This window comes from Alosa alosa, chromosome 23 (assembly GCF_017589495.1).
Source record: "Alosa alosa isolate M-15738 ecotype Scorff River chromosome 23, AALO_Geno_1.1, whole genome shotgun sequence".
Taxonomy (NCBI): Eukaryota; Metazoa; Chordata; class Actinopteri; order Clupeiformes; family Clupeidae; genus Alosa; species Alosa alosa.
In genome coordinates, this window is record NC_063211.1 from 4,234,555 (window position 1) to 4,260,851 (window position 26,297).

At 39.6% G+C, this 26,297-nt stretch overlaps 1 protein-coding gene across 3 annotated transcripts in view; it reads right to left on the minus strand.

Moving 5' to 3' along the window:
- The window catches only part of LOC125288868 (prolactin receptor-like), a 44,715-nt gene that overhangs the window by 14,837 nt on the left and 3,581 nt on the right, over positions 1–26,297 (minus strand). For 2 of the 3 annotated variants that reach the window (XM_048235549.1, XM_048235548.1), the window contains exons 2-3: positions 6,483–6,587; positions 1,115–1,207 (exon numbers count right to left, since the gene is read on the minus strand). In XM_048235549.1, coding sequence (XP_048091506.1) covers positions 1,115–1,207; positions 6,483–6,552 — 163 coding nt within the window. In that variant the 5' untranslated portion in view covers positions 6,553–6,587. The remainder of the gene's footprint in view (positions 1–1,114; positions 1,208–6,482; positions 6,588–26,297) is intronic. The other variant, XM_048235550.1, reaches the window with a different exon arrangement.

The window sequence follows — 26,297 nt, forward strand, 5'->3', positions numbered from 1 at the left end:
TAGGCTATAAAAGTTGTATTTAGCCTATTCACTGCAGTAGACCTGCATCACTGTATGAAACATTACAAAAACATGAAACATGACACATTACATATAACTGTAAATCATCTGATCATCTAATATTTACAGATATCTAGGCTATATTTAACATTTATTTGATATTTGGCCTGTTATGAAATCATGTATTGAACAATTTAAGCACAGCTCAGCTTTAAGAAAGTCAAATAGCCTAGATGCATGCTTAGCATTTTGTGATCATTAAGGCTACTTTCACAAACTCTTAGTCAGCTGTCCTCTGATTTACCGATATCTAGGCGACATTTGTAATATTTATTTTGTATTTGGCCCGTTATGAAATGATATGGAACAATTTAAACACAGTGTAAAACTTAAAGCCCAAATTTGGAGACATCCATGTATGTTGAAATTTCCTGCAAATTCAAAACGGGATTACTCTGGAACGGCTAACTGTACAGGGGACTGCTTTACACATTTGTGTTCGGTAAGGTCTGCTGTTTATTCTGATATATGGTTTGTCATGTGTTAAACGAGGGGTTCGTGAAGTATTCCGCCGAGATGAATGGGTAGGGAGATGGACGCAAAACCTTCAGTAGAATTTATGATTAAATTGAATGATACTCTCGCGAACCGTTCATCACAGCAATTAGCGGCTGACATCGTTTAAAAGCTGAGAAAAAGCTCTTTCGTGTGATACTTGTGATGTCTGTGTGATGAGTACTGTAGGCTACTTCGCAAGTAGTTCAACTGAGAAGAATGAGTGAATTTGGACGCACTTTCTTTCGCTAACTTTCTCCACTGCATAATTTGCGCTGTGAATGCTAAGATTGTTTTGACAGGCCATAGGCTAAATATATATCGCTATTAGTAGGACGCAAAGCAGAATATTGAAAGAAGGGGGCACCAAGGCCACCGTGGCCTGTAAACCTCTGATTTTCAAAGGGGCGTCACGGCAAACGCAAGGGGCTACGACGGCCATGGCTGTCGTGGCCGCCGTGAAATTCCTACCCTGTCCATGACATTAGATTTGGCCCGCGGCCCTCCACCCAGATTTATTTGACGGGGAAGAATTTGGGCACCCCTGGCTTAGACTTACCCTTTCTGTAGTGTGGCTCCTGAGCTGCCTGGCTGAGGCCCAGGAAGGTGACTGTGAGGAACAGAGAGTACTGCATCACACACGACCATAAACCTGGACACACAAAGGGATACCAGATTAACATTCAGCACTTTAGACAAAAGATTTTTCATTTAATTTTCATTAAAAAAAATTTAAATAAAAACATGACATGCTACAAAGCGTCAGATCATAGCCAAATGAGTATTCTACTGTTTTAATAATATATCATGGTCGGTTATATAATCCTTCGCACGCATAATTCCTTACAAAACATTAGCACACCGGGAGTGAGGAGAGAAAGGGGGATTATTTGAAGTCTTGCAACTTTTGTTTGTTTTTTTGTAGAATGAATTGGTACATTCTACAGGCCCTCCTTCCAAACCAGTCATGAGATGGATCACAGGATACCTCCTGTAGGCATATTACACACATACTGGCACACACACCCGCACACACACACGCACACACACACAGACACACACACACACACACAAACGCACACCCGCACACACACAAACATGAATACCATGCTGACTCACAAAGGCAGGCCTGTAGGCAGACCTACAGAAAGGTCATTGTTACCAGAAAATGTGATTTTTTAAACTTAATTTTAACTCCAACTCATGATCAGTGAAAGGGAATCAGAGAGGAGAAGGTCACACATTTGCCTCTGTGCCCCAGTACGTGAGAACACATGGGCTATCTGGAGACACAGCGTTAGAGTTGTTACTGTAACACACTTAAATATGGACAGAACAACTGACAGAAGAGAAGACTGAAAAACAAACAAGAAGAGTGAAGTAAGCACCTATGTCCAGGGTGCGATTTGGGGGGGGTGGGATTTCCCCACTTCTGGTCTTGATATCCTCCCCTCTGCTTAATTATTTTCATCGCCGGGGGTGGGGAGGGGGACAACATATAGCCTATAGGCAGGGATGGATTACTGCACGGGCCTACCGGGCCCAGGGGCCCAAGCCTTTGCATGAAATCATTGCCTCAATATCAACACATCAGGATGTAGGCTATGAATCTGATTGAATTTAGTATTGGCCATCCCCAAAATGCACCAGAATCGAGAAATAACATCAAACAAATTAAAACATTTCTGAGAGAGGACCCCCAAACCCCCCTTCCACACATGCGACAATTAGTGGGGGGCCCTTAATACATCTGGGCCCAGGGGCCCGAAAGTTCATAATCTGTCCATGCCTATAGGCTACAGGCTAGCCTATAGGCTATATGTTGTCTATAGGCTAGCCTACATAATAATCTGACATCAGAAACGCACGGTCACCGTCAGCACTCATGCTGCTGACACAGTGGCTGCGTGATAACTGGTTAAATTGGCCTTGATCGTGCAGGACATCTCAGAATGTTGACTGGGTAATCAATCATAAATGGCTAGTTTCAATGGAAAAGTTAGCTGGACAAATGAAAGAAAACAAGAAGGATTAAGCATATTGTCATATTAGAACCTTCAAAATCAGAAAACTGATGGAACTGAAATGGAGGACAACTCCACGTAGAGTAGAACATAGGTCCGAAGGAACTTACATTAAGTGAGGAGATATTTGCTGAATGTCACAAAAAGTGTTATTAGAAATTGCTTGGCATTGCTTATTCAATGGCTCTCTACCGAACCACCTGTAGTTTGCGGAGGACGAACGAGAATTAAAGCACTCGTTTGATAAATCAGCCAGTAGGCTAGGCCTAGTAGACAAATAAGCTTTTAGGCCTATCTAGCGGGTGTTTTTAACAGCTGCAAGAAAATAGAAGCTGGTTATGGCCCATATGTTCTGGTTGTAAATTATTTTCATAAAACTTCAAGTTGCCCTATAACTTCACACTCCAAACTCTTCACTGCACTGTAGCCAATTAAAGGAATTATCCGGAGTAAAATGCACTTTAGATCAATTTTACGGATGATTGGGAGTACATACGCTGAGTTGACATCAAAATCATGTCATTCGATGTGTTTTGAGAAAGTTCGATTTTACCGCTTTTAGTCAAAACTCGTTAGCCTGGAAGTGACCAGGGCAAGTCATTTTCGCCGCTACAAAACGCTATTTTTATACCTCTTCTACAGTTCCAAACAACATTACACTTTACGTGGTAGTGAGTAGAGGGTCCCTAAAGCCAAACCAAGTATCCCGGAGGTCTTTATGTGGTCGGATAGAGAGTCCAGAATGAATTTCATCAAGCCAGTACCTTTCCGAAATGTTGCTGCTGCAGCTGGAGCCGTTAGGGGAAAGTCCGAGGGAGTCGATTGCCGAAAGTATGGAGTAACACGCTCTGGAAATTCACAATTTCGTTGCTGTTTTTTTTTTTTTTAAAACTTAGTCCAGTATTTCTTTCGAAATTGAAATGAAGTTGTATGGACTGGACTATGTTTTTTTTTTTTTAAAAACGGCTAATTTAAATTGTGAATTTCCAGAGCCGTTACTCCACACTCGCAATCGACTCCTACGGACTTTCCCCTAACGACGCCAGCTGCAGCATCATTTCGCTAATTCCAGTTAAACTGCCAGAATTGTCTCGAGTGTACAGAACTGCTTTCAATGGCCGGACTGTGTAGCTCGGTTTAGCAAGCTAAGCCTATTGCCATAACACCACATATTCATAACTTGCATCTTAATTTATTCTCACGTGAATGTACATTCCCTACAATGTCCGTGGGAATAGTTTTAACAAGTATTGTGAACCAGTTGGATATGTTACACTGACAATATAAAGATAGCTAGTTAGCAACCTAATGATGCTACTGTACCATCAAATATAGCCTAGCTTCCAGAGAAATTTGTCTCAACATTGGGCATTCGAGGGTGAATTAGGTTGTTGGCATACACAGGACTACGGTGGCGCATTGCATTCACATCAAAAAAAAAAAAAAACAGGTTATCTCGTAATTATGAGATAATTATCTCGTAATTATGAAATAACCTGATTTTTTTTTTTTTTTTGTGATGTGAATGCAATGCGCCACCGTACAGGACAGTTAAGTAAACACATAAAATCTTCATATCACACCTTCAAATCATTGTGTTCAGAAGCAGAACTCCACCTGAATGTAAAACTAATGTATAAAGTCTAACTGCTAGCGGCGAGTTCGCCCAACCTGCAAAAAGCCATTTCAGGGAGGTCCCCCCCGGTCCCGAAAAAATAAATAAATAAATAAATAAATAAATAAATAAATAAATAAATAAATATAAAAAATGATTTAGCCTTCTTAGATACTGAAATAGTGATGAATAGCCTATGTTTGTTAATTAATTGTCTCTACTCAGCACACCAAATAAGGAAGGCCTATAGTTAGAAATTGTGATAATAAAATATGCAGATTTTGGTAGTTTGGTCTTTATGTAGCCTTGGCAAATAGCCATCTTGTAGGCTAGTCAGCTGCTAGTCTGCTCTACAAGATATCTATTCCAGAAGAGTACTCCTAAGAGCCCAAAAGATTCTGAAGGACTCTTCTCATCCTAACAATGGATTATTCCTACCGCTGAAATCAAGAAGACGTCTATGTAGTCACAAAGCCAGAACTGAGAGACTCAGGAGAAGTTTTTATCCCCAGGCCATTCGAACTCTGAACTCACACTATACTGACTTTGCACTCATTCACTCCTCAGCACTCATGACTGACTGACCCCCCCCCCCCCCCCCAACACACACACACCTACAAGACTTTTAGCACTTTTACATCCCTCTCCCTATGCTACAGACCTTTTTATTTATTTTCTTATTTCATCACACGTCAAAACACACACACGCACACACACACACATGATTTTCTCCAACTTTTCCACATCTCCATAGAACTTTTTATTTATTATTTTTGATTTCTCCTCCATCTACCCATGTCCTTGATTATCTAGCCTTTCTGCCCCCACCCCCCATCCCCAACACACACACAAAAAAACACACACACTTACATCATCACTGTCATCACTTCACATACATACAGCACACTGCTTGCTACAGTAAGCCTCCTCTACATACTTGCTGCACACTGTCCCCCCCTCCCTACATACACAGCACATTGTCTTCAGGATCTTCTCCAACACACATCCTCTACATACTTACAGCACACTGCCCCCACCTACCCACACACACACACAGTCACTGCTCCACTCCCCTCCCGCCCACACACACATCATCACTCACATACATCATACATACAGTACTCTGCTTGCAATAGTAAGTCCCTTCACCATACTTGCAGTACACTCCCCCCTCTCCCCTACATACACAGCACATTATTTCATCAGGAAGCTTCTCCAACACACATCCCCAACATACTTACAGCACACTGCCCCTGCCCCCCAATACACAGCACATTGTCTCAAGAGGAAGTTTCTCCAACACACATATTGCACACTGCCCTCTCCCCACATACACAGCACACTATCCCATCACCCCTGTCATCCCCCCAACACACACACCAAGACCCCTGGCAGTTGGGTTAGCCCCTTGAGCCGTGGATCTGCCCAAGGTTTCTTCCTTGGTAAGGGAGTTTTTTCTTGCCCTTGTTGCTCTTGGGTGCTCCTTGTTGGTGCCCCCCCCAATCCCAATCCTCCCCCACCTTTCTTATGCAGCCCTTGCCACTTAATCTACTAAACCCCTCTTCTACTGCACTTTACCCCCCCCCCCCCCCCCCCCCCATAAATGCACAAATAGGCTGACACCAGACATAATTTCACTGCATTTCTTACTTCCAGTAACTATATGCATGTGACAATAAACTTCCTTGTATCCTTGTATCCTTGTAGTCTGGAATAATATGCACATGAAATGACACTTGTTAAACTCACCTCAGCATGTCTTTTGCAATCATTTAACCCGCCATGGGCAATGCTAAAGTCACTGTTACAAACAGTGCAGCATGCAAGACTATCGTTATTTTGAACTCTTATGAGACAAGGGTAGGCCAAAGATTGTTAAGGCGGAGCAATCTTTGGTAGCCCTACACTTTCGTGTAGTCTGATGTGAAATGGGTCCTTTTGGGGGGCGCTCTGCCCTGCCGTGACGCTCCTGTTCCTACTGAACATCTCCTTACCTTAGACACAGGTCTTTTTTTTCATACCTGATAAGTACTGATCTTTCTGACCTGCATGGTATCCTGGTAGTGGATAGGCCTACACAAATATTTATTCAGCATTCATTCAGCATTTTTACTCAATAAATCTTTCCATTGGATGCTTGTTATCACTTGTGCTGCCTACCAGGTTCTTTATCCTGATCATTTATGTTAGTTTTAACAGAGTTAGAGTCCACATCTAACATCCACCCACACATCCTTTAGCCTACCACTGTCATGTTTAGTTCAAGGGAGGTTTCATAATAGGCCTACCAGAGACGGTTGAAAAAGCGAGACGATTCATAAGAGGGTAGCCTCGTGGGTTCGCAGCTGTTACGCCCATTTAGGAGTCTAGCGGGAGGTCCAGTGTCTGTATTCCTATGGGAGAAATGAACATTTTCTCGGAATAAGACCAATACCTTAGCCCTACATTCAGTATTTTTATTTCATGAGATAATTTTCAGAACTGAAATGTAGCTCTATATCAAGCATCTACTCTGTGTGTGCAAAGTATTTACCTTTGCTTTGTATTTGGTTTAACATGTCAATCAATCTCCAGTTCAATCTTATGGATTAAAGGACCAAACTGTACCGTTGCATGCTCCCCCTTTGCTGTCGTGCCAGCCATCTGTTCTACAATCTGCTCCAGTGACCGCAGCCACACTCAAAATAAAGCCAGTAGTTAATCTCCTCAAGTCCACAGACCTACATCTCTTATTGCATGCACACCTGCATGTTGGTCTATCCATTATATACACACGCAAACAGTGAACGCTGCGGCCCACGGGCCAGATCCGGCCCGACACGCACCTTAATCCGGTCCGCCGAGCATTTAATTAGGTCATCAGGCTGCTCGCTATTTTTTTCCTGCGATAGACAACGACGTGGTTAGCTTTACTATAAACTAACTGCTTTTCACCTTTCCTAGAGAACATTTACCATGTCGATGTTAAAACAGCGTGTAACATAGAGATGATACTCTTTATAATCTCCATTGCAGCAGATCTAACTTGAACATTATACTACTCAAAACCTAATGTGGCCCTTGAGCCGAAAAGTTTGGCCACCCCTGTGTTATGCAATAAATTAATTAATTACAGTAAGTATTTTCTGAGTAGAGCAGCTGTATGTAGCTTGTAAATACTTGTGTTGCTAGCTAATAAATGTAGCTTGGAAATTCTTGAATTTCCCCTTGGGGATCAATAAAGTATCTATCTATCTATCTAAATACACAAATGACATAGTGCAGTAATGTGCATGTTGTAGGAAGCATGCAAATTTGCTCGTTGCTCGTTATTATCAAAAAGTTAGTGTTTATTTTGTTCTAAGAGTGTGCCTTGGTTGAAAATGGTATAGGGTGTGTATGTGTGTGTGTGTGTGTGTGTGTGTGTGTGTGTTTAGCCTATGACTCTTGCTTTGCATTAAGATTTATAGGATAGAGGCACAGATTAGCACACTAAGCCTGCTTAGTGACTGTAGTATCATAACCTCAAGCTTATGTTGTAGGCTACCAGACAAGCCTTCTTACATCACTGACTTGACCTCCAGTCTCATGAACCACCCCTGTATTTTCCCAAGAATGAAACTCCTTAGGTTGAAGGCTAACATTTAGTAAAGTGAAGATAAAATGAGCAATTATTTTTGAATATATACAGTGATGGCTATAAGTGTTGGCACCCATGCTAAAGTTGACTAAAAAGAGGAATATAAAATTATATTTTGGAAATTGATCTTAATGCCTTAAGTAAAAACCAGAGATGGGAAGTAACGAAGTACAAATACTTTGTTACTGTACTTAAGTAGATTTTTCAGATATTTTTACTTTACTATTTATTTTTGAGGCGACTTTTTACTTTTACTCCTTACATTTTAACACGAATATCGGTACTTTCTACTCCTTACATTTTACAAAACTGGCTCGTTACTTTAGTTTCAAATCATTTCAGTCTATACCGTTATAAGTCGCCTCAAAAATGTAAAGTAAAGTAAAAATATCTGAAAAATCTACTTGAGTACAGTAACGAAGTATTTGTACTTCGTTACTTCCCATCTCTGGATTTGGGCGGCATTCATTCGTGGCAAATCATTGCAGCTTGATGGTAGTAACGTTAACGTTAGCACACAGTAGTATGTCTCAATTAAATTTAGTCAAAAATGCCCTCCTCCTCTCCTCGCCTTTGGTGCTTCCCTAACTTGTAGCTGCAGTGTAGCCTATATCCTTAGCAATAAGTATGCATCATTAGGTCTTGAACAGGGATGTAGTGGAGGCTAAACGCAAGTAAACACAGTTTATCCACCTCTTATTAGAGTTTATCCACCTCTCAAAAGAGTTTATTCAGCAATTACAACTGTTAACATTTAAAAACCACACTGTTTTATCCACAATAACAATATGTACACTCATCAACACTCTATGAACCACTTAATGTCACTTGTATGGTTATAAACATTGGACAATAACCTCCACCATCATCAAACATGTTCTGAATGCCTTTTTAAAAAATCTGATACCACATTGCGCAGTCCACCTTACCATGATCACAGAATTCATAGTTTACCCACCTCTTATTTTACCACTACATTCCTGGTCTTGAAATATTCACAGGAATCCATAGGAATTATATATTTGTGTTGTTTTATCCAATATTAGTTGTGCATATATATATTTATACACACCCATGAAGCCATCAAAGAAAATGCAAAAATAGAGACTTTTGTGTAATTATTCCATTTTGTTTAGTCATTCTATATCAGAACCTGACATACAATCCAAATAGTCTACAAGAAACCTCAGAAATGCATACTTTTATTGTCAGTATGCATTTTGGGGAGATTCCAGGGCATTACAAAACACATGAGCATACCTTGGCAAATAATGGTCTAAAGTACTCATTTTTCATTCCATTTTTATCTTTTGCACACAGCTTCGCAAGACCTGGTGCTAGGGCTCAGTTGTGTTTCTAAAATCATATCAAGTGACCTACAGGGCTAAAATGTGGTCAGTTCAGAGAAGCTTGTTATCCGGCATAAAGAAAAAAACAATATTCTAGGCTCTGTAACTCTGTGCCAGTGCTTTCTAAGAAACTACAGGATCTTAGCTTTCTAAAGATGTCCAGCATTTGATGGTAGGCCAAAAGAACACTGCCCTCTAAAGGCTAGAAATGGCCCAACAGGTTATGGGAAGATTTAAAAAGAGAGACTGGCACTCTTGCACTCTAGTAACATTTGTATGGTCAGGTACCGTTGCATAAAAAATGGTTGTCATTCACAAGACTACTTTTACTTTTATACTTTAAGTAAATTTCCAAGCCTGTACTTTGTTACTTTTACTTGAGTAAATACGTTAAATCAGTACTTCTACTTTTAGAGTATTTTTTAACACAAGTATTTGTACTTCTACTTGAGTACGGGAAGTGAGTACTTTTGCCATCTCTGGTAAAAACATGAGGAAATATCCAACCTTTAAGGAAACCAATTTTCTTTGTGAATGAATAATGTATCATAAATAAATAAATGTTCTTCCTGATTTTTCAGACTTGTGAGGTCTGCTGTTCAGACCCTGAAGGAATTTCTTTTCTGTTCCTTGCTTTTTGTAAGAGTGTTTCTACTTATCTCAATAAGGAAAATAAATTAAGAGCCTATGTTGAGTACAAATATGTCTTCTGAAGGCATAAACAGAGCCCAGCCAAAAACTCCAAAAATAACATTTTGATCAACTTTGAGGGACAGCTATGACAATGCAGGATCATCCAGACCAAATGTGACGATTTTGCAACAATCTATTCCTATTTATGTACCAGCATGCAAAATCTGAGCCTCCTACATGGTTTAGTTCTTGCACTATGGGCTTGTGAACTTTGACCAAAAAAAAAGGCCGAACAAAATTGACACCCCCCTCCTTCTGTAAAACTGGCTGTATCATGGAAAGTATTGATCTTACATAAAAGTAATTTTACAGTGTGTCTCCTGGGTAACATTGGTACACCTGGTAATTTTTACAGATTTGTTTGAGACCTAAGTGTGTGGGCCCTGGTTGAATTGACGTGGAATAACCCAACCTAGTTTTTTCTGCCAGTATGGTTGTCACACAGGCTTTCGCTACATTCCATCCTGGTCTAATACTTGCATTTCACTAAGTTTTTCTGCCGTTAGCCTTTTAATATTTCAGAATAGGGGCTCTAAGTAATATTCATCTCTGTCTGCCCTGAGGGGTCACTAAGACTTCACAGTCTCAGGGGCTGATGTAGACTAAAGATTGGACAAGGCTTAGAGGAGCTTAAAGGCTTAAAAAGACCAACAAGAATGACAAGAGGCTTTGCTTACTCAAATATGTATGCACGCACATTAGACACCCACACACACCATATGCATTTATCCACAGAGGCATTCCTTAATGTAGGCTTTGCTGGAGAATAAAGTAAAGCTGACAGAATTGATTTATTTAACATATACAATGGGCCTCCTTATTGTACATAATCAAGCAGAGATGTACCATGGTAACAATTTGTCTGGACTCAAACAATCAGTCTGAACCATAGTGACTTTCTTAATCATATTAAATAACTTTACCATGTGTCTTTAATGTTGGTCTAATGTTTCTACACTGTAGAAGTCGCACATTACCAAATATATTTCCAACAACATGATCAAATTTGTGACTTCAGAGGTTAAACAAGGGTTTCTCCTGTAAAAGACAGCTGCATTTAGTCAGCACTAACAATTCCTAACTGACCTGTCTTAGTTTTATGTTTGAGGCAAATAAACGTATTACTGTAAGGGTCAACAGCATTTAACCACACCGAGATTTTGTTTCTTGTGACAATTGCACTTAACAAGACAACTCTCAACTATTGCCATATAAACCCAGTGGACATTTGCTTTCTTTCTCAGGCCAGTCAGAGCAGGAAAACACTCACGGCTGATTATTTTGCAGTATTTTAGTGCCTTACCTGCCATTTAATTACACTTCTTAATGGATGAATTTGCTAAAGGCTAGTGTGACGCACCCTGGAATCGTGTTCTGTGGTCAGATGAAATGAAATATTTAGCTTTCAAGGTAGAAATGATCTTCCCGCAGGCTTAAATGTGTGATATATATTTACAAAGATGCAGTTGATGACGTAAAAGCGATTGTATTCCATCCAAAGGTCCAGTTGGCCTCTCAACAGCCACAGTTGCTTTTAATTATGGCATGTTTTCTGTGGGTTCAATAAGAAAAACAATGCCTTAACCCATGCATGTCATTACATTGATTAATGTCACCTCCCCCACAATAATCTCCCTGAGCCCAATGACAGATACTCTGCAGTACATGAACATCAAGCGTTGTGAAATTCCATCCATAGGAGGCGATTTACAGTGTGCAACTTACACATTTCTATATCTCAAGAACCATCTAAGCTACAGTGCAACTTCGAAAGTTGGTATTTTGCCGCACTCAACAAAAATGCTACCATCAAAATTTAGCAGTCAATACATGTTTGTGCCAATATCTAATATAAAGGTTCAAGGGTCACAAAATCTGACATGCTCAATCACATTCAATGAATGTTCTAAGAACATAACCTCATTTAAAGGAGAATTCCGGTGTGATATTGACCTAAAGTGTATTGAAACATGATACCGAGTGTGAACGTATGTCTCATAGCCCATCTCGGCTTGTCCCCTGCACTCCAAAATCTGGCGCTAGTTAGCCGATGCTACCAACATCTTTTTCAATAGTGGTGCTTCGGCATCGGGCTAGCCATGCAAATAAATCACTGTTTTACACCCATTTACGAGGCTCAATGTATCTCCACACTTCATTGGTAGACTTTCGAGGGCCCTGACATTTAAAACGAGACATTGAGAACTTTGAAAAAGCACTGGTAGTTTACTTACAAGACGATTTATACAGACAGTATCTTCACGAAGTTTAGCGTTTGCAGCCATCTTGAATTTAGTCACAATAAGTCGAGCAACGAGTAAGAATGAACAGGTATGATAAGGGATCAGATTCCAAAAATAATTCAGTGGAAATGCATGGATTTCAGTTGCTGCTACTGGAAGAAACTGGAATCCATGCATTTCCACTGAATTATTTTTGGAATCTGCAATCTGCATTTATTTGCATGGCTAGCCCGATGCCGAAGCACCACTATTGAAAAAGCTGTTGGTAGCATCGGCTAACTAGCACCAGATTTTGGAGTGCAGGGGACAAGCCGAGATGGGCTATGAGACATACGTTCACACTCGGTATCATGTTTCAATACACTTTAGGTCAATATTATATATTCTCCTTTAAAGAGGGTTCATTGTTTTTTTGAAAGGTGTCTTGGTTGATGTTGCTTGACAATCCCACTGTGACCAATGTAAATAAGCAGATCTGTTTCATGTGATGTGATCACAGAGTCTGGTTATCCCTGGCTATTGCAATTTGGTAAGACAGAGACACACAATATAAGACTAATGGGGCAAAGCTCACTGGTGCATAGAAACATTTCTCTCCTCGCACACTTGCAGGAGCCTACTGTAGACTACAGATCACAAATGCAAACCGGTGCGTTTCGAGGCGGACCTGGTGTGGGATTGACTTGGCTATGGGGAAGGTCCGAAAGGAGTGCAGTCCAGCACAGTGCGGTGCAGTAAAAGTTCTAATGAAGGCAGAAATGAGCTCAGCACACCTTGACCTGGTGTGGCCACACGCTTAATCCACCAGATGTCATTATGAAAATAACCCTTAAAGGTGTGGGCAGAGCCATATAAAGGTAGAGTTGCGACAACTCCATCGATGCTAATGTTCCATTTTTTTCCAACAATGGCAGCTAATGAGTATAAGTATAAGTATACGTATATATATTCTTTTGATCCCGTGAGGGAAATTTGGTCTCTGCATTTATCCCAATCCGTGAATTAGTGAAACACACTCAGCACACAGTGAACACACAGTGAGGTGAAGCACACACTAATCCCGGAGCAGTGAGCTGCCTGCAACAACGGCTTTCGGGAGCAGTGAGGGGTTAGGTGCCTTGCTCAAGGGCACTTCAGCCGTGCCTACTGGTCGGGGTTCGAACCGGCAACCCTCCAGTTACAAGTCCGAAGCACTAACCAGTAGGCCACGGCTGCCCCAAAATGGAAGCCTCAAATAGTTCCCGGAAGTTAACAATTAATAATAGCAGCAGTGCAGTTACAGCAGTATAGACTGTTTGTAGCCAACATTTCAGACTCAGATTTACATTCCTTTGCCTCATCCGAATAATAATAATAACAGTAATAGTAGTAAAGTTATAGTAGGCTAATAGCCTAATTATAATAATAAACGATTTATGTATCGACTATGACTTTTCTGTTGCTCAGTCTTTATCAGTTCCTCATCAAATAAATTAAAAGAGGCTATATCGATACTAAAAAGGTATCACGATGCCTTCACGCAAAAAATGATACGATTTCCGACGTTTTTAGAATCGATACTTTATTAAAATAATAACGTTCTGTGTCTGTGTGAACTGCTGCTCTCACTGCTCCTTGCACGCATCTAGGCAAAAAATTGTCAAGCAGGCAGCTCTGAGTGAGTCTTGTGGCGCAGCAACGTAAACATAGTTCTTTGCCGACAGTCCTCGGCCTGGTGGATAAAACAAAAGGTGATGTGAAATCTGGAACTATTTCGGATACATCGCGAATAGTGAAGGCAAGCCATCAGGTACACAGAGGCCCGTTTGTAAAATATGTTTGAAAGTCATTTAAAAGCAGTAGGTTACGCATGGAACTTGGCTAAACACCTCGCAGACATATCCCAACATTTTTAAAGGAGTTCAAAGAACGACAGGTTAAATATGCTATAGAAAACACAACTACATGGTTACATGGTTGTTGAGTCCTAATAATAATAGCGGCTTATTGTTACGTGGTAGCAAATCATGTTATCAAAGAAATAGACGTAATGTAGGAATGCACACAGATATATTGCAACAGGTAATGGTGTAGGCCTATCTGACGAGGACCTGAGTGGTTGGAACGTCGTACTTGTACACTGGGCGCAAAGAAGACTATCCTCACATTTTTCCCTTTGCAACTGTCAAAGAAATCCCATGAACACGGGAAGGCCTAGGGTAGCCTATTCATAGGTTTCATCAGGTCCCTTTACACAGGTGTATAAAATCAAGCACCTTGATTATCAATGCAGACTGCATGGTGCTTGATTAATACACCTGTGGAAAGGGACCTGATGAAACCCATCAATACTGTACATCAGATGGCCTAAAGATTAGGCCCCTCTGCATAACATTTAGTGATTTGCATGCAGTAATTTCAACACTGACCTTGATCTAGCCTAGTTTGGCTATTTAAAGCTACTTTATTGCTAAAACACAACACAATGTAAATGAACTATAACAAACAATAAAGGACTTAATTACACAAAGTAGGCCTACTATTTTACTGACTATAAAAAATAATAATTATGTAGGAATTTTAGAAGTTTAGAACCCAGAATTGACCTGCACACTACAAAAGTGCACCGAATTTAACACAAATGACTCAATACACTTGGAGGAGGTATGAGTCCTTTCTTTTCCAGATATCTTAGGATTTCGGCGTAGTATCGTTTCAGTATCGAGCATCGTGATATTTATGGCAGGTATCGTATCGAAGTCATAATTTTGGTATTGTGACAACACTACCGAATATAAATGACCCCTTGCCAAACCCATTTCAATTAGGCAGCACTACACCACCACGAACAAGCTGTCATCACGTTTTTGCGTTTAGTAGGCCTACAACTTTTATGACGTGACGTTTCTTGGGCATTTAGCTTCACCATCACGTCAAGTTGTAGGCCATGCTCATCTAGGCTGGATTTAAGTGGCTTAAAGGCAGCAAAAGTGGGATATAGTGCAACTGCTTCCCCAAAACAATTCCTCCATAACTGTGTATTTAATCGTTTGATATGTGGATAACTTTCAGTGGACTAAACAAAAGGTAAAGATTTTGTTATCACAAGGCTAGCTGGTTCGTTATACGGCGAAGCATATAGCCAACTTTGTTTGCAGCAGTGAAGCTGAGTTTGTTGTTAACATTGTTGGTAACTGTCAGGGAATTTAACCCCAACATATAGATACAAGAACCACAACACGTTAGTATGGCTTTGCCCACAAACTCTGGTAATAAGAGGAGAGCCTGCTAATGTAAGGAAGAATTCCTCACACCATCAGTCTCTGACTCTGCAGCCCAAAAGCTGTGTCTTTTATTGTACAGATGCACACAGAAAATAGGAAGCAAGACATAGCGACTTCATTGTGACATACTCTTATCTCACCCTAACACACACACAGACAGGCTGCAGTTCCTGTCTGTCTGGGTGCACACTTAACTTGAACTCTCTGTTCTTAGAACTCAGCACAACAATATTTCTGCTTACACAAATGGTTATACAATGATAATAATAATTTCCTTACAGTAACGTAAACGTTTCTTCAGTTAGGAGCAGTAGCCTACTGTTTTTTTTTATGTTGCATTCATTTTCATTGGCAAAAGCTAGCCTAATATGCATGAGAACCTATATAGATTTGAGGGAGCTGCAGCTGTTAGCATCAGCACGGTCATATTAACACAGCAGACACTAGCCCAGTGAAGGATCGTGTAAACCCCATCCCTAGAAACCAGTTTCAAACCAAGCTTGCGCTGATATGCATGATCACTGATCAAATTGCTATTTTCTGGTACAAGCATACAACCTATCCAGTATTAATATTTAACCCCTCAACATGTGTTCTAGCCAGGTTGTCAGCTTAGAAAATGTTTTTTGTCCATTTTAACACTATATTCTTAAGAGTGGTAAAAGCGTATTTTCCCCCCCAAAGTGCTTTCATTTTCTTCCATGTTACCTACTGTAATTTTGGGCAAATGTGCAATATAATCCAATTTATGTGCAAGCATGATCATTAGGGTGGTTGTCAAGCTGTTTTTCTTTTTTTTGTGTGTGTATGACTTTAAGCAATTTCAGGCCAATTTGTTGGTTTCCTGCTCAACATGACATACCAACACTAAATGTTGAATATCTCCACAACCACAAGGGCCATATACATAGAAATGGTATCAAATGAAAGCCAACACTCATAAGCTGTCTGCTGAAGTGTCAGAATGAACATGTATTGTACAGTGTAAGAGAACAGAACTAGAACATGAAAAAAACAATCTTCACCTAAAGAGAACCAGTTTTCAAAGTGAATATCTGCTTGGAAACATAACATAGTAGGCTATCCCAAAACCTCTATCAATCAGTACCCCTATCTATGGGAATGAGTCAACCCAAGTTTAAAGCTTGTAGGGAGAGACAGTGCAATGCTGCACAAGTTGTAATTCTTTAATGTCAAGGCAGCAATGTAGAACTGTAGATGGTGGTCTATGGTGCTATTTGACTTCATTAATGTACCAGGTTGTAACACAAATTATATTTAATTGACATATCACTATAGTTATTAATTTCATCCTAACATAACTGCTCTCTCACTTCATTAGGGTAAGGGGTTAGTAACTAGTTAGTAGTAATAACTAGTCTTGCTGATCTTAGCACTTACCACCTGACTAGAACTGACTCTCGATTGTTTTAAAAACAGCACTCACTGATGCACTTATTCTTGTTGTACTAGAGCTTTTTAATATGGTCCTATAAGTGTTGAGAGAATTGATTTATAAAGCTTAAACTGTTAACAATGTTGTTAGTTGCTTTGGTTAAAAATGCGTCAGTCAAATGTAATGTAATGTAATAACTAATAGTTGTATGGCAATGTTTGTTTGGTATGTTTTTCCCCTTCCAAGCAGTGACACTCAGGAAGGCAGCCAACAGAAGGCACCCAGGAACCATGTCCATGTGCTCAGTCTGAGTCCTGGTCAGGGACACAAGAGAAGAGTTTACCGTTTTGAGAATGAATACCTTCCCGATACAAAACATGCATGCATCCAAGGGCATAATATAAATCTAATCTACAAAACAGGAAAAACAATATCATGCCAAATAATCTGAAACAATGTAGTTGCATATAATGTGGCAAAACTCAATAATAATGATGCGAGTACCTGAGTATTCTTGCACCGAGCTGCACAGGCACATCCACATGCCCCACTACAAAATATTCCACTTTTTTGACATCGAGACTGCCTGGTACTGCACTGACTTCCACTTTCCTTGCATCCACATATCGTCAGCTCCAAGCACCTGGCCTGTACAGGTTCTTTGGTTAAAAGCTGGGGGACAAGAATTCCATCCTTCATGTGCCAACCACAACTGGTTGGGAAGGGCAACTGTTGATGGGTCACTGGTGACTGTTTCCACTGAGTTGGTGGTAAAGTATCCACATTGGCTTTCACTTTCAAAAACAGGGCACAGCGAACATCATGGATTGAAGTGCTGTTTGTTTTTGGATCATACAGTTTGCAGATAAATCTAGATATGTAGATAGATACATACATACATTATTGATCCCCAAGGGGAAATTCAAGAATGATATTGTTTTTCCTGTTTTGTAGATTAGATTTATATTATGCCCTTGGATGCATGCATGATTTGTATCGGGAAGGTATTCATTCTCAAAACGGTAAACTCTTCTCTTGTGTCCCTGACCAGGACTCAGACTGAGCACATGGACATGGTCCCTGGGTGCCTTCTGTTGGCTGCCTACCTGAGAGTCACTGCTTGGATGGGGAAAAACATAGCTTTGCCATACGACTATTAGTTATGACTACTAACTAGTTACTTACCCCTAACCCTAAAGAAGTGAGAGAGCAGTAATGTTAGGATGGAATTAATAACTATAGTGATATGTTAATTAAATATAATTTGTGTTACAACCTGGTACATTAATGAAGTAAAATAGCACCATAGACCTAACCTGACTCTCGCCAGATGAATTTTGTTCCGCCTAGCTCCACTCATCCATCTGGGACCAATCCATTGGAGTGTTGCTTCAGAAGGCTGGGCCTAATCAAAAAATGCTTGAATATGATTGAATAAGCCACTTGTCCGTCATCTATTGACGTGCTACTTCAACCACTCACATCGAAGCCAACCCGTGACGCTGATAACAGTCTCACAGTTGCTTCTACGCTATGTCACGTCTATGAAACTCCCACCCTGCGTCCTGATTGGCTGTACCATAAAATCGGGTGCAGAAATCACTCTCAATGGAAGAGGTCCCAGATGGATGTGAGTGAAGCTAGGCAGAGCTAAGCGGAACGAAATTCATCTGGCGAGAGTCAGGTTACCATAGACCACCATCTAGTTCTACATTTCCGCCTTGACATTAAAAAAATATAACTTGTGCAGTATTGCACTGTCTCTCCCTACAAGCTTTAAACTTGGCTTGACTCATTCCCATAGATAGGGGTACTGATTGATAGAGGTTTTGGGATACTATGTTATGTTTCCAAGCTGATATTCACTTTGAAAACTGGTTCTCTTTAGGCGGAGATTGTTTTTTTCATGTTCTAGTTCTGTTGTCTCTTACACTGTACAATAAATGTCAATTCTGATGTCACTTCTGCAGACAGCCCATGAGTGTTAGCTTTCATTTGATACCTTTTTTATGAATATGGTCCTTGTGGTTGTGGAGATATTCAACATTTATTGCTGGCATGTCGTGTTGAGCAGGAAACCAAAAAATTGGCCTGAAATTGCTTGTACAAGTCACACAAAAAAAATTCAGCTTGACAACCACCCTAATATCTTACCTATAGGTGTCTTCTACCTAAAAAAAATAGGGTGACAGCTTGTACCAAAACATGTCCGCAAAAGTATTAACTGAAGCCCATTTCAGAATTGGCCTAGCATCAAAATGCTGTTGTTTATGAGTTCATAGCCTGGTTATTTATCAAGGACTATATCACGTTTTATATGTTATTATGATCACTCGCATCGCATTACCATGGGGTTACTGTGTAAGTAATGCTACGGTTAACTTAACATGCCCACCATTACACTGGAGAGATGTTAGAAAACGTTTTAACTTTTTTTTTATTCTCCCGAGACGCTAGCTACTTAAGATAGTTCGCTCATTATCTCAGATCAGTGAAGAACTACCAGAAAAAACGTTGGGGAGAAAACTCAAACAAGTTAATGTTAGACTTAGACTAGCTGTGTTACAGTTTCTCGTTGCAAAATTAAAATCTCCATGCGCTTTTGTAGGCTACACGCAGTCTCAAAAACACTGTTTACAGCTCTTGAGTCACATAGGTCATTTTTTTATAACGACAATTTAGATAGGCCTAGGCTACACTTATGGGGTGGGTGCTATTGCGTTTTCTAAAGAATCTCCCGTCTTGGTTTTGTACAGAAATTAATATTAAGTTAATGGAGAAAAATGCTAAATGGAGAAAATGGAGAAAAAAAAATGGAGAAAAAAAGCTAAAATGGAGAAAAAAAGGTCACCTTCCGATATTTAGCAGGCTACGTTCTGAAATTTAATTTAATATTGTTGTAATGGTAGGATAACTACACAGTTTACACAATAATTACACTGTGTTATAAATATTGTATATTATACAACAATTGGGTTCTATGGAACTATTTAATTGTTTCTGATTGGCCGAGAGACGTTCCATGAGTTGGAATATCCCTGGACATTTCAACTCAGACTTTGCACAGCTAATAATAAATAATAAAAAACACAATGTTCTCATCCCAGCTCTCCACTATTTCAAGCAATGGGTTACTCCTTAGCAAACCATAACGAAACAGTGCTTCACCACATCTGTGGATTAAGCCACACAGTCTCAGTCACAACTCAATGTAAGTAAGATAAACGAGGATGCTAATTGTTCTTAGCATTGCCTGCATTGTGTATAATATGATTGTCACTTGGAGGAGACTAACGTTAGCATAATTAGCTAACCGCTGCTAACGTGCTAGCATCGTCACGTCAGGCTGTGCACAGTAATATAACATTTATTCACCATAAATTAATAAAGTTTAGTGGTTCTGCAATGTAGACAATGTTTCCGTTTTTTTGCAGTACCATGTCCCTTACATGACATGGCCCATTGTCCTTGTAACATGTATTCAGCAAACCTAGATATGAATGTGATTTCAGCCCGACTTTCAACATTTCTTTCAAGAAGACATGTAAACCACCAAGACCCGTAACGAGGAATATGGAATGTTGGTTACCTAGCAACCAAGATGCTGTCTATTGAAAAGGGAACTATTTTTTGATGCATTTATTGTCTGTCAATTACCCAAAATTGTGGCTCTGTCTCATTGAACAGTAGCTTATTTAATGCATTCTAATCCATTGTCAATCACTTCCGAGAACTTTTTTAAGTTTACATGAACCACGTGACCTTAACGAATTTTGAACACCCATTGTCGCAACTCTACCTTTATATGGCTCTGGTTGAATTCAGTGAACCCAGGTATTCTTTAGAATGTTCATTTTCCAACATTCCCATCACACCGGTGTGACGGTACACCTTTAATTACAGTGCATGAAAATGCACTGTACTGTTCTTCCTAGGCAACTTCAACAACTTCTTATTATTATTATTCCGCTTACCACTTTTTCCGTACGCTATTTCTCTTGAACAGTTTAACTTAGAAACTTCATTCAAACTTTGTAACGTAGGTATTCAAACGGACCAAGCTGCTATGTATTTTCAACTTTGAAACTTTTGTACTTTTTAAACTATTAAAGAAAAACTTTTTAAAAATCCCCATAGACTTAACATTGCCGATTGTGACATCATAATACGGCCGTTAAGCAATTAGAATCCTATGGCAGGTGTTCAGGCCACCTGCAGCCTCAGGCTTTAAGCATACAATCTGGGTCAATTAAGACTACACATCCTATTCAACTGTTTCCTCTGCCCAAAACTATTTCAAAATAAAAGTCCTCACTACAATAATCCACTGTTAAACAATGTAACCCATTAAACTACTGAACTTTTTTACATTCAACTTTTAAAGCGGTCTACTTTTAAACTATCATTAAACTATCTATCTATTAAACTAGCTGTCTATCAACAACTTTTAAAGTATCTACATTCAACTTTTAAACTATATACATTCAACTTTTAAACAGTCTACTTTTAAACTATGATTAAACTATCTATTAAACTAGCTGTCTATCAACAACTTTTAACTTGTCATCAACTATGTCAACACTTGCCATCAACTATGACTCCTAACCACTGTAGCTAGTTAGCATGTTAGCATTTTTAACAAAACTGCTAAAAATGATTAGCTAGGTCACATGGCTAGCATAGTTAGCATTGTTAGCATGCTAATTAACATAGTTAGCATAACTACTAAAAATGATTAGCTAGGTTAGCTAAGTCACATGGTTAGCATAGTTAGTATGTTAGCATTGTTAGCATGCTAGTTAGCATAACTACTAAAAATGATTAGCTAGGTTAGCTAAGTCACATGGCTAACATAGTTAGCATTGTTAACATGTTAGTTAGCATAGTTAGCATAACTGCTAAAAATGATAAGCTAGGTTAGCTAAGTCACATGGTTAGCATGTTAGCATTGCTAGCATAGTTAGCATGTTTAACAAAACTGCTAGAAAACGTTAGTTAAGTTAGCTAAGTAGCATGGTTAGCATTGCTAACATAGTTAGCATGTTTATCAAAACTGCTAGAAAATGTTAGCTAAGTAGCATGGTTAGCATGTTAGCATTTCTAGCACTGCTATAAAACATTAGCTAAGTAGCATGGTTAGCATAGTTAAAAATCTTAGCATAACTGCTAGCAAACATCAGAGCCATTCCAACTTTCAGTTATCGTCAAATATCTACCTATACACAGCCATTAAACTATTTGAATATCAACATTCATTAAACTTCCAGTCTGTCAACAACTTTTAAACTATTTACCTTCAACTTTTAAACGGTCTACTTTTAAACTATCATTAAACTATCTATTAAACTAGCTGTCTATCAACAACTTTTAAACTATCTACTGTCTATCAACAACTTTTAAACTATCTACATTCAGCTTTTAAACAGTCTACTTTTAAACTATCAACTTTTATTAAGCTATGCAACCACCATGTCTATCCTAGCATCACCGTAGTAACCATCTCTGTATTATCTGTTTTAACTATACATGATATTTTACATCACAACTTAAGCATTTTCATGCACTGGTAATTCCTTGGAATTGCATTTCTAGTTTCATTTAGCAAACCATATGGCGACATAGAATACTAGTCATGTTCACTGACCTTGTTCAACGAAGGTATAACCTAATAGTCATTGTTACGTTTATGGAATTAGATTAGAAGATAAATGATAACTCTTAAAACAGCTCCTTTTCATCATGAGGTTACGCAGTCGAAATGGCACTGAAATATTAGCTTACTTTGTGCAGGAGGCTAATTTAATTAAGTTTATCATACTATCAAACATTGTCCAAATAAGGGCATTTGAGCAATACTGAATAAAGCATATTATTTCAAATCACTAAAATGGGGCCCTAATGTGGTTGATGCAGCTTGTGGTACATTGTGGGAAGTTGTTTGGGTCTACATTTATAATAAAATGTATATAAATGTATATAAATGTAAAAATATGCTCAATTATGTCTAAATTCAAAATCTCTGATAGATTACAGGCAAGAGTAATGCAACCGCAGCACATTTATTCATTTAGCAGATGCTTTTATCCAAAGCACTATCTTCCATCTTTTATCTTCCAGCTTCACAACATTCTCTGACTGACACATTACTACTGCCATAAGAAGGCAGTAGACACTACGTGCTTTGTGCATAGATGAGGTATAAGGTTCTTTAGGGTCTTAAGCCATTCCATTTTCTAGATCAAGTGTTGATGGAAAAACACAGGAGGTCACTGCATGTATTGCATTTAAAAGATGGTTTAATAATGTGGATTCACAGAAAAACAGCTTCACAGAAAAAAAAACAGCTTCACGGAAAATAAAAGCTGTCCCTACAGTAAGCCTGTCTTGGGCTCAACTACTGGGCATTAAAACCATTTTCTCCATAAGTGCACATCAGGGGAAAAAAGAAATCCAAGAAGACTAAGGCTCTATTTGCCAAATGCACAAGGGATTTCCGGCCCATGTGGATTTCACTTGGTGGAACAGTACAGCGAAATAATACAGTAAGACAAATCTCCAAAGTCAGAGAGTTTTACTGGAGTTGCAGTGTGGCCCCGTCATCCAAATCGCTTAGTGTAAAGGGGCAATCTGTGTTGTTTCAAGACCATCTTTTCCTTAACATTACGATAATATTAAACGTTTCAAAGTCTCAGTCTTGACTCATGTAGCCACAAGAAGGGGCAAAGTGGATACAACAAGGATATAGACCCTTTCAACAATAAAAACAAAAACAATGCTTGAACATTCTATTTGGGCCCCAATCTACTTCCTCTGCATTAAGATAGCATATGGAATGTTAAAAAGGAAGTCTTGTGGGGCCAACTATGATGCTGATAATGGAACTCTCTTGAAAGGGTCTAGTGCAGGATTATTTGTGATTTAGTTTCTTATGAAGTAAATAAAAACATAAATAAATATGTATTTGTATGCTGGATAGAAACGTTAGTGCCAAACATTGGTGTGCTCTGTTGAATAAACTTTGTATGAGATGTGATCTCAGCTAGAGCTTGCCAGGTCACATGGGAGATTCTGAAGTCAAGTGGAAGATGGGCTGATGAGTCCAACATTGATTACGAAAAATTGCCCATCAGACTAGATGGTGACCAAACACTGCACTTTATCAGAAACACTCTCTCCCCACCATGAGGTGTAGGGGTGGAGCCAATGTTAAGGCCAACATACTGTACACGACAAGTGATGCAACGGCGATCGGTGACAAACGACCAATGGAATGGAATAGAATTGAAGTAATCAGGGCTCCCTTGGAAAAGACATTTAAGATCTCAATGGGACTCACCTGGTAAAATAGAGGATACATAAAATAAATAAAAATAAAGTCAACGGGTCAACATCGCACACAGCAAGTGGAACGATGGGGCAACCGTTGCCGTCGCCTGGCTCTAATCGCACGCTTTCTATTTTCAATGGCTGCTGCGAGGACGCATCTCTGCAGCCGGCTTTGGAGGGGTTGTGAAGAAAACGAATAAATGCTGGAGAGAAATGCAGTCTTTAGGAGACCTGTGACCTGAGGAAAGGGCTTGTTTTTCACACAAACTGTTGGAAACAACAATGTCATTGTACAAGGATACAAGGATACAAGGAAGTTTATTGTCACATGCATATAGTTACTGGAAGTAAGAAATGCAGTGAAATTATGTCTGGTGTCAGCCTATTTGTGCATTTATGGGGGTGGGGGGGTGTAAAAAAGTGCAGTAGAAGAGGGGTTTAGTAGATTAAGTGGCAAGGGCTGCATAAAAAAAAGGTGGGGAGGATTGGGATTGGGTGGGGGGCACCAACAAGGAGCACCCGAGAGCAACAGGGGCAAGGAAAAACTCCCTTACCAAGGAAGAAACCTTGGGCAGATCCATGGCTCAAGGGGCTAACCCAACTGCCAGGGGTCTTGGTGTGTGTGTTGGGGGGATGACAGGGGAGATGGGATAGTGTGCTGTGTATGTGGGGAGAGGGCAGTGTGCAATATGTGTGTTGGGGAGGCTTCCTCATGAGACAATGTGCTGTGTATTGGGGGCAGTGTCTAGAGAGTCCAGACCTCAATCCAACTAAGAATGTGTTTCAGGGTTTGGAAATGGCTGCTCAATCACAATCCCCATGCAACCTGAACAAAGGGACAAAATTAGACACAATAAACACTGTGGGCTCTATTTTGGCAATCAGAAACGGATGGTCAGAAGCGCAAAGTTTACAGACATTTAAGGCCAGTCCACATTCACTAATTTAATGGCATGATTATGTGATCAGGCGCATTTAAAGGAATCTGCTTTCACGCGAGACCATATATATATAACAGGGATTCCACTAAACCTTGCTTTACTAAAACCTGTTTACTAGCAGAGTATAGCCTACATGCATCTGCACTCGTCAATTATGTGAACTCACAGGCAAAGTGAAACTAACTTCACAATCTCATAGTCACCGACAAAACAGTACTGCACAGTTAATTACTTTCACTATTGACTGACAAGGGGTTACCATCGAAAATATAGCCTGAAAAAAGCAACAATGTTCGAATGACTGAATAAAAATCCTAAGGATATTTATCCTTCAGAGGAGTTGCTGCTTACATCTCGTGACAGTGCATCTTCAGCTGTGCTTTATATGCGCCTTTCCCTAGACAAGGTTTATCTTGGTCAGTGGCGTAATGATTTTTAGAGGGTGTAAGATAGCGATTTTTGGATCATGCGCCAGGCCACACCTTATGTCGACAACTGCCACACCCCTGGGCGCAAGGTTTAATAAAAGAGGAGTGCATGGCGAAAAATCAACACTTTATTGAGTGTAAGATAAGAATAAGCTTTGCAGCTTCATTATGAAAGGAAAACATGATGTATTTGTGAAGAGGAAATGAAAGCACGTTTTTAAAGATGTCGAGATTCATGATTAAACAACCCGACGTTCAAAAATCATCAAAAAAACATCAAAAATCCCTGTTCCAGTGCCAGTCCACTACAACTCATTTTGTAGATTACACTCAATAGTAATAGACTTTAATGTAAACAGGTGAAAGGGGGGAAATAGATGAGGATGGGCGAGCCAAGTTATGGACCATGCTATGGGTGCGTAGCACTGTAATAGTCCTGTAATAGCAAGTGGACGGCATAGTGTTGCCGTCCACTTGCACTCAAAAAATAATTTAAAATATCCCACTTTGTTTTGATGCTTTAGGAAGCTTATTTTTTCCCTGGTTCTTCCCTGGTACCTTCTTGGTGGGTGGCAATGTCATTTAGTGGTCATATTATGCGCCACAAAAAGTATATCAACAAGGTTTATGACGACATCATCAGATTCTCCATAAATGTTTTTAAGTAATATGTATCGGCCTGTATGTCTATCCATATTACTCCCCCGAGACAACCTTGTCTATTTTTACTCTGCCAAACTGGTTTATTGTCTTCACTCTGTTTTCAACGCAATTTCTTGTGCAGGACAAGAAAGGACTTCATCTGAGTCAATGCATGAGTGTGTGGAAGACAGATAGAGTTGTGG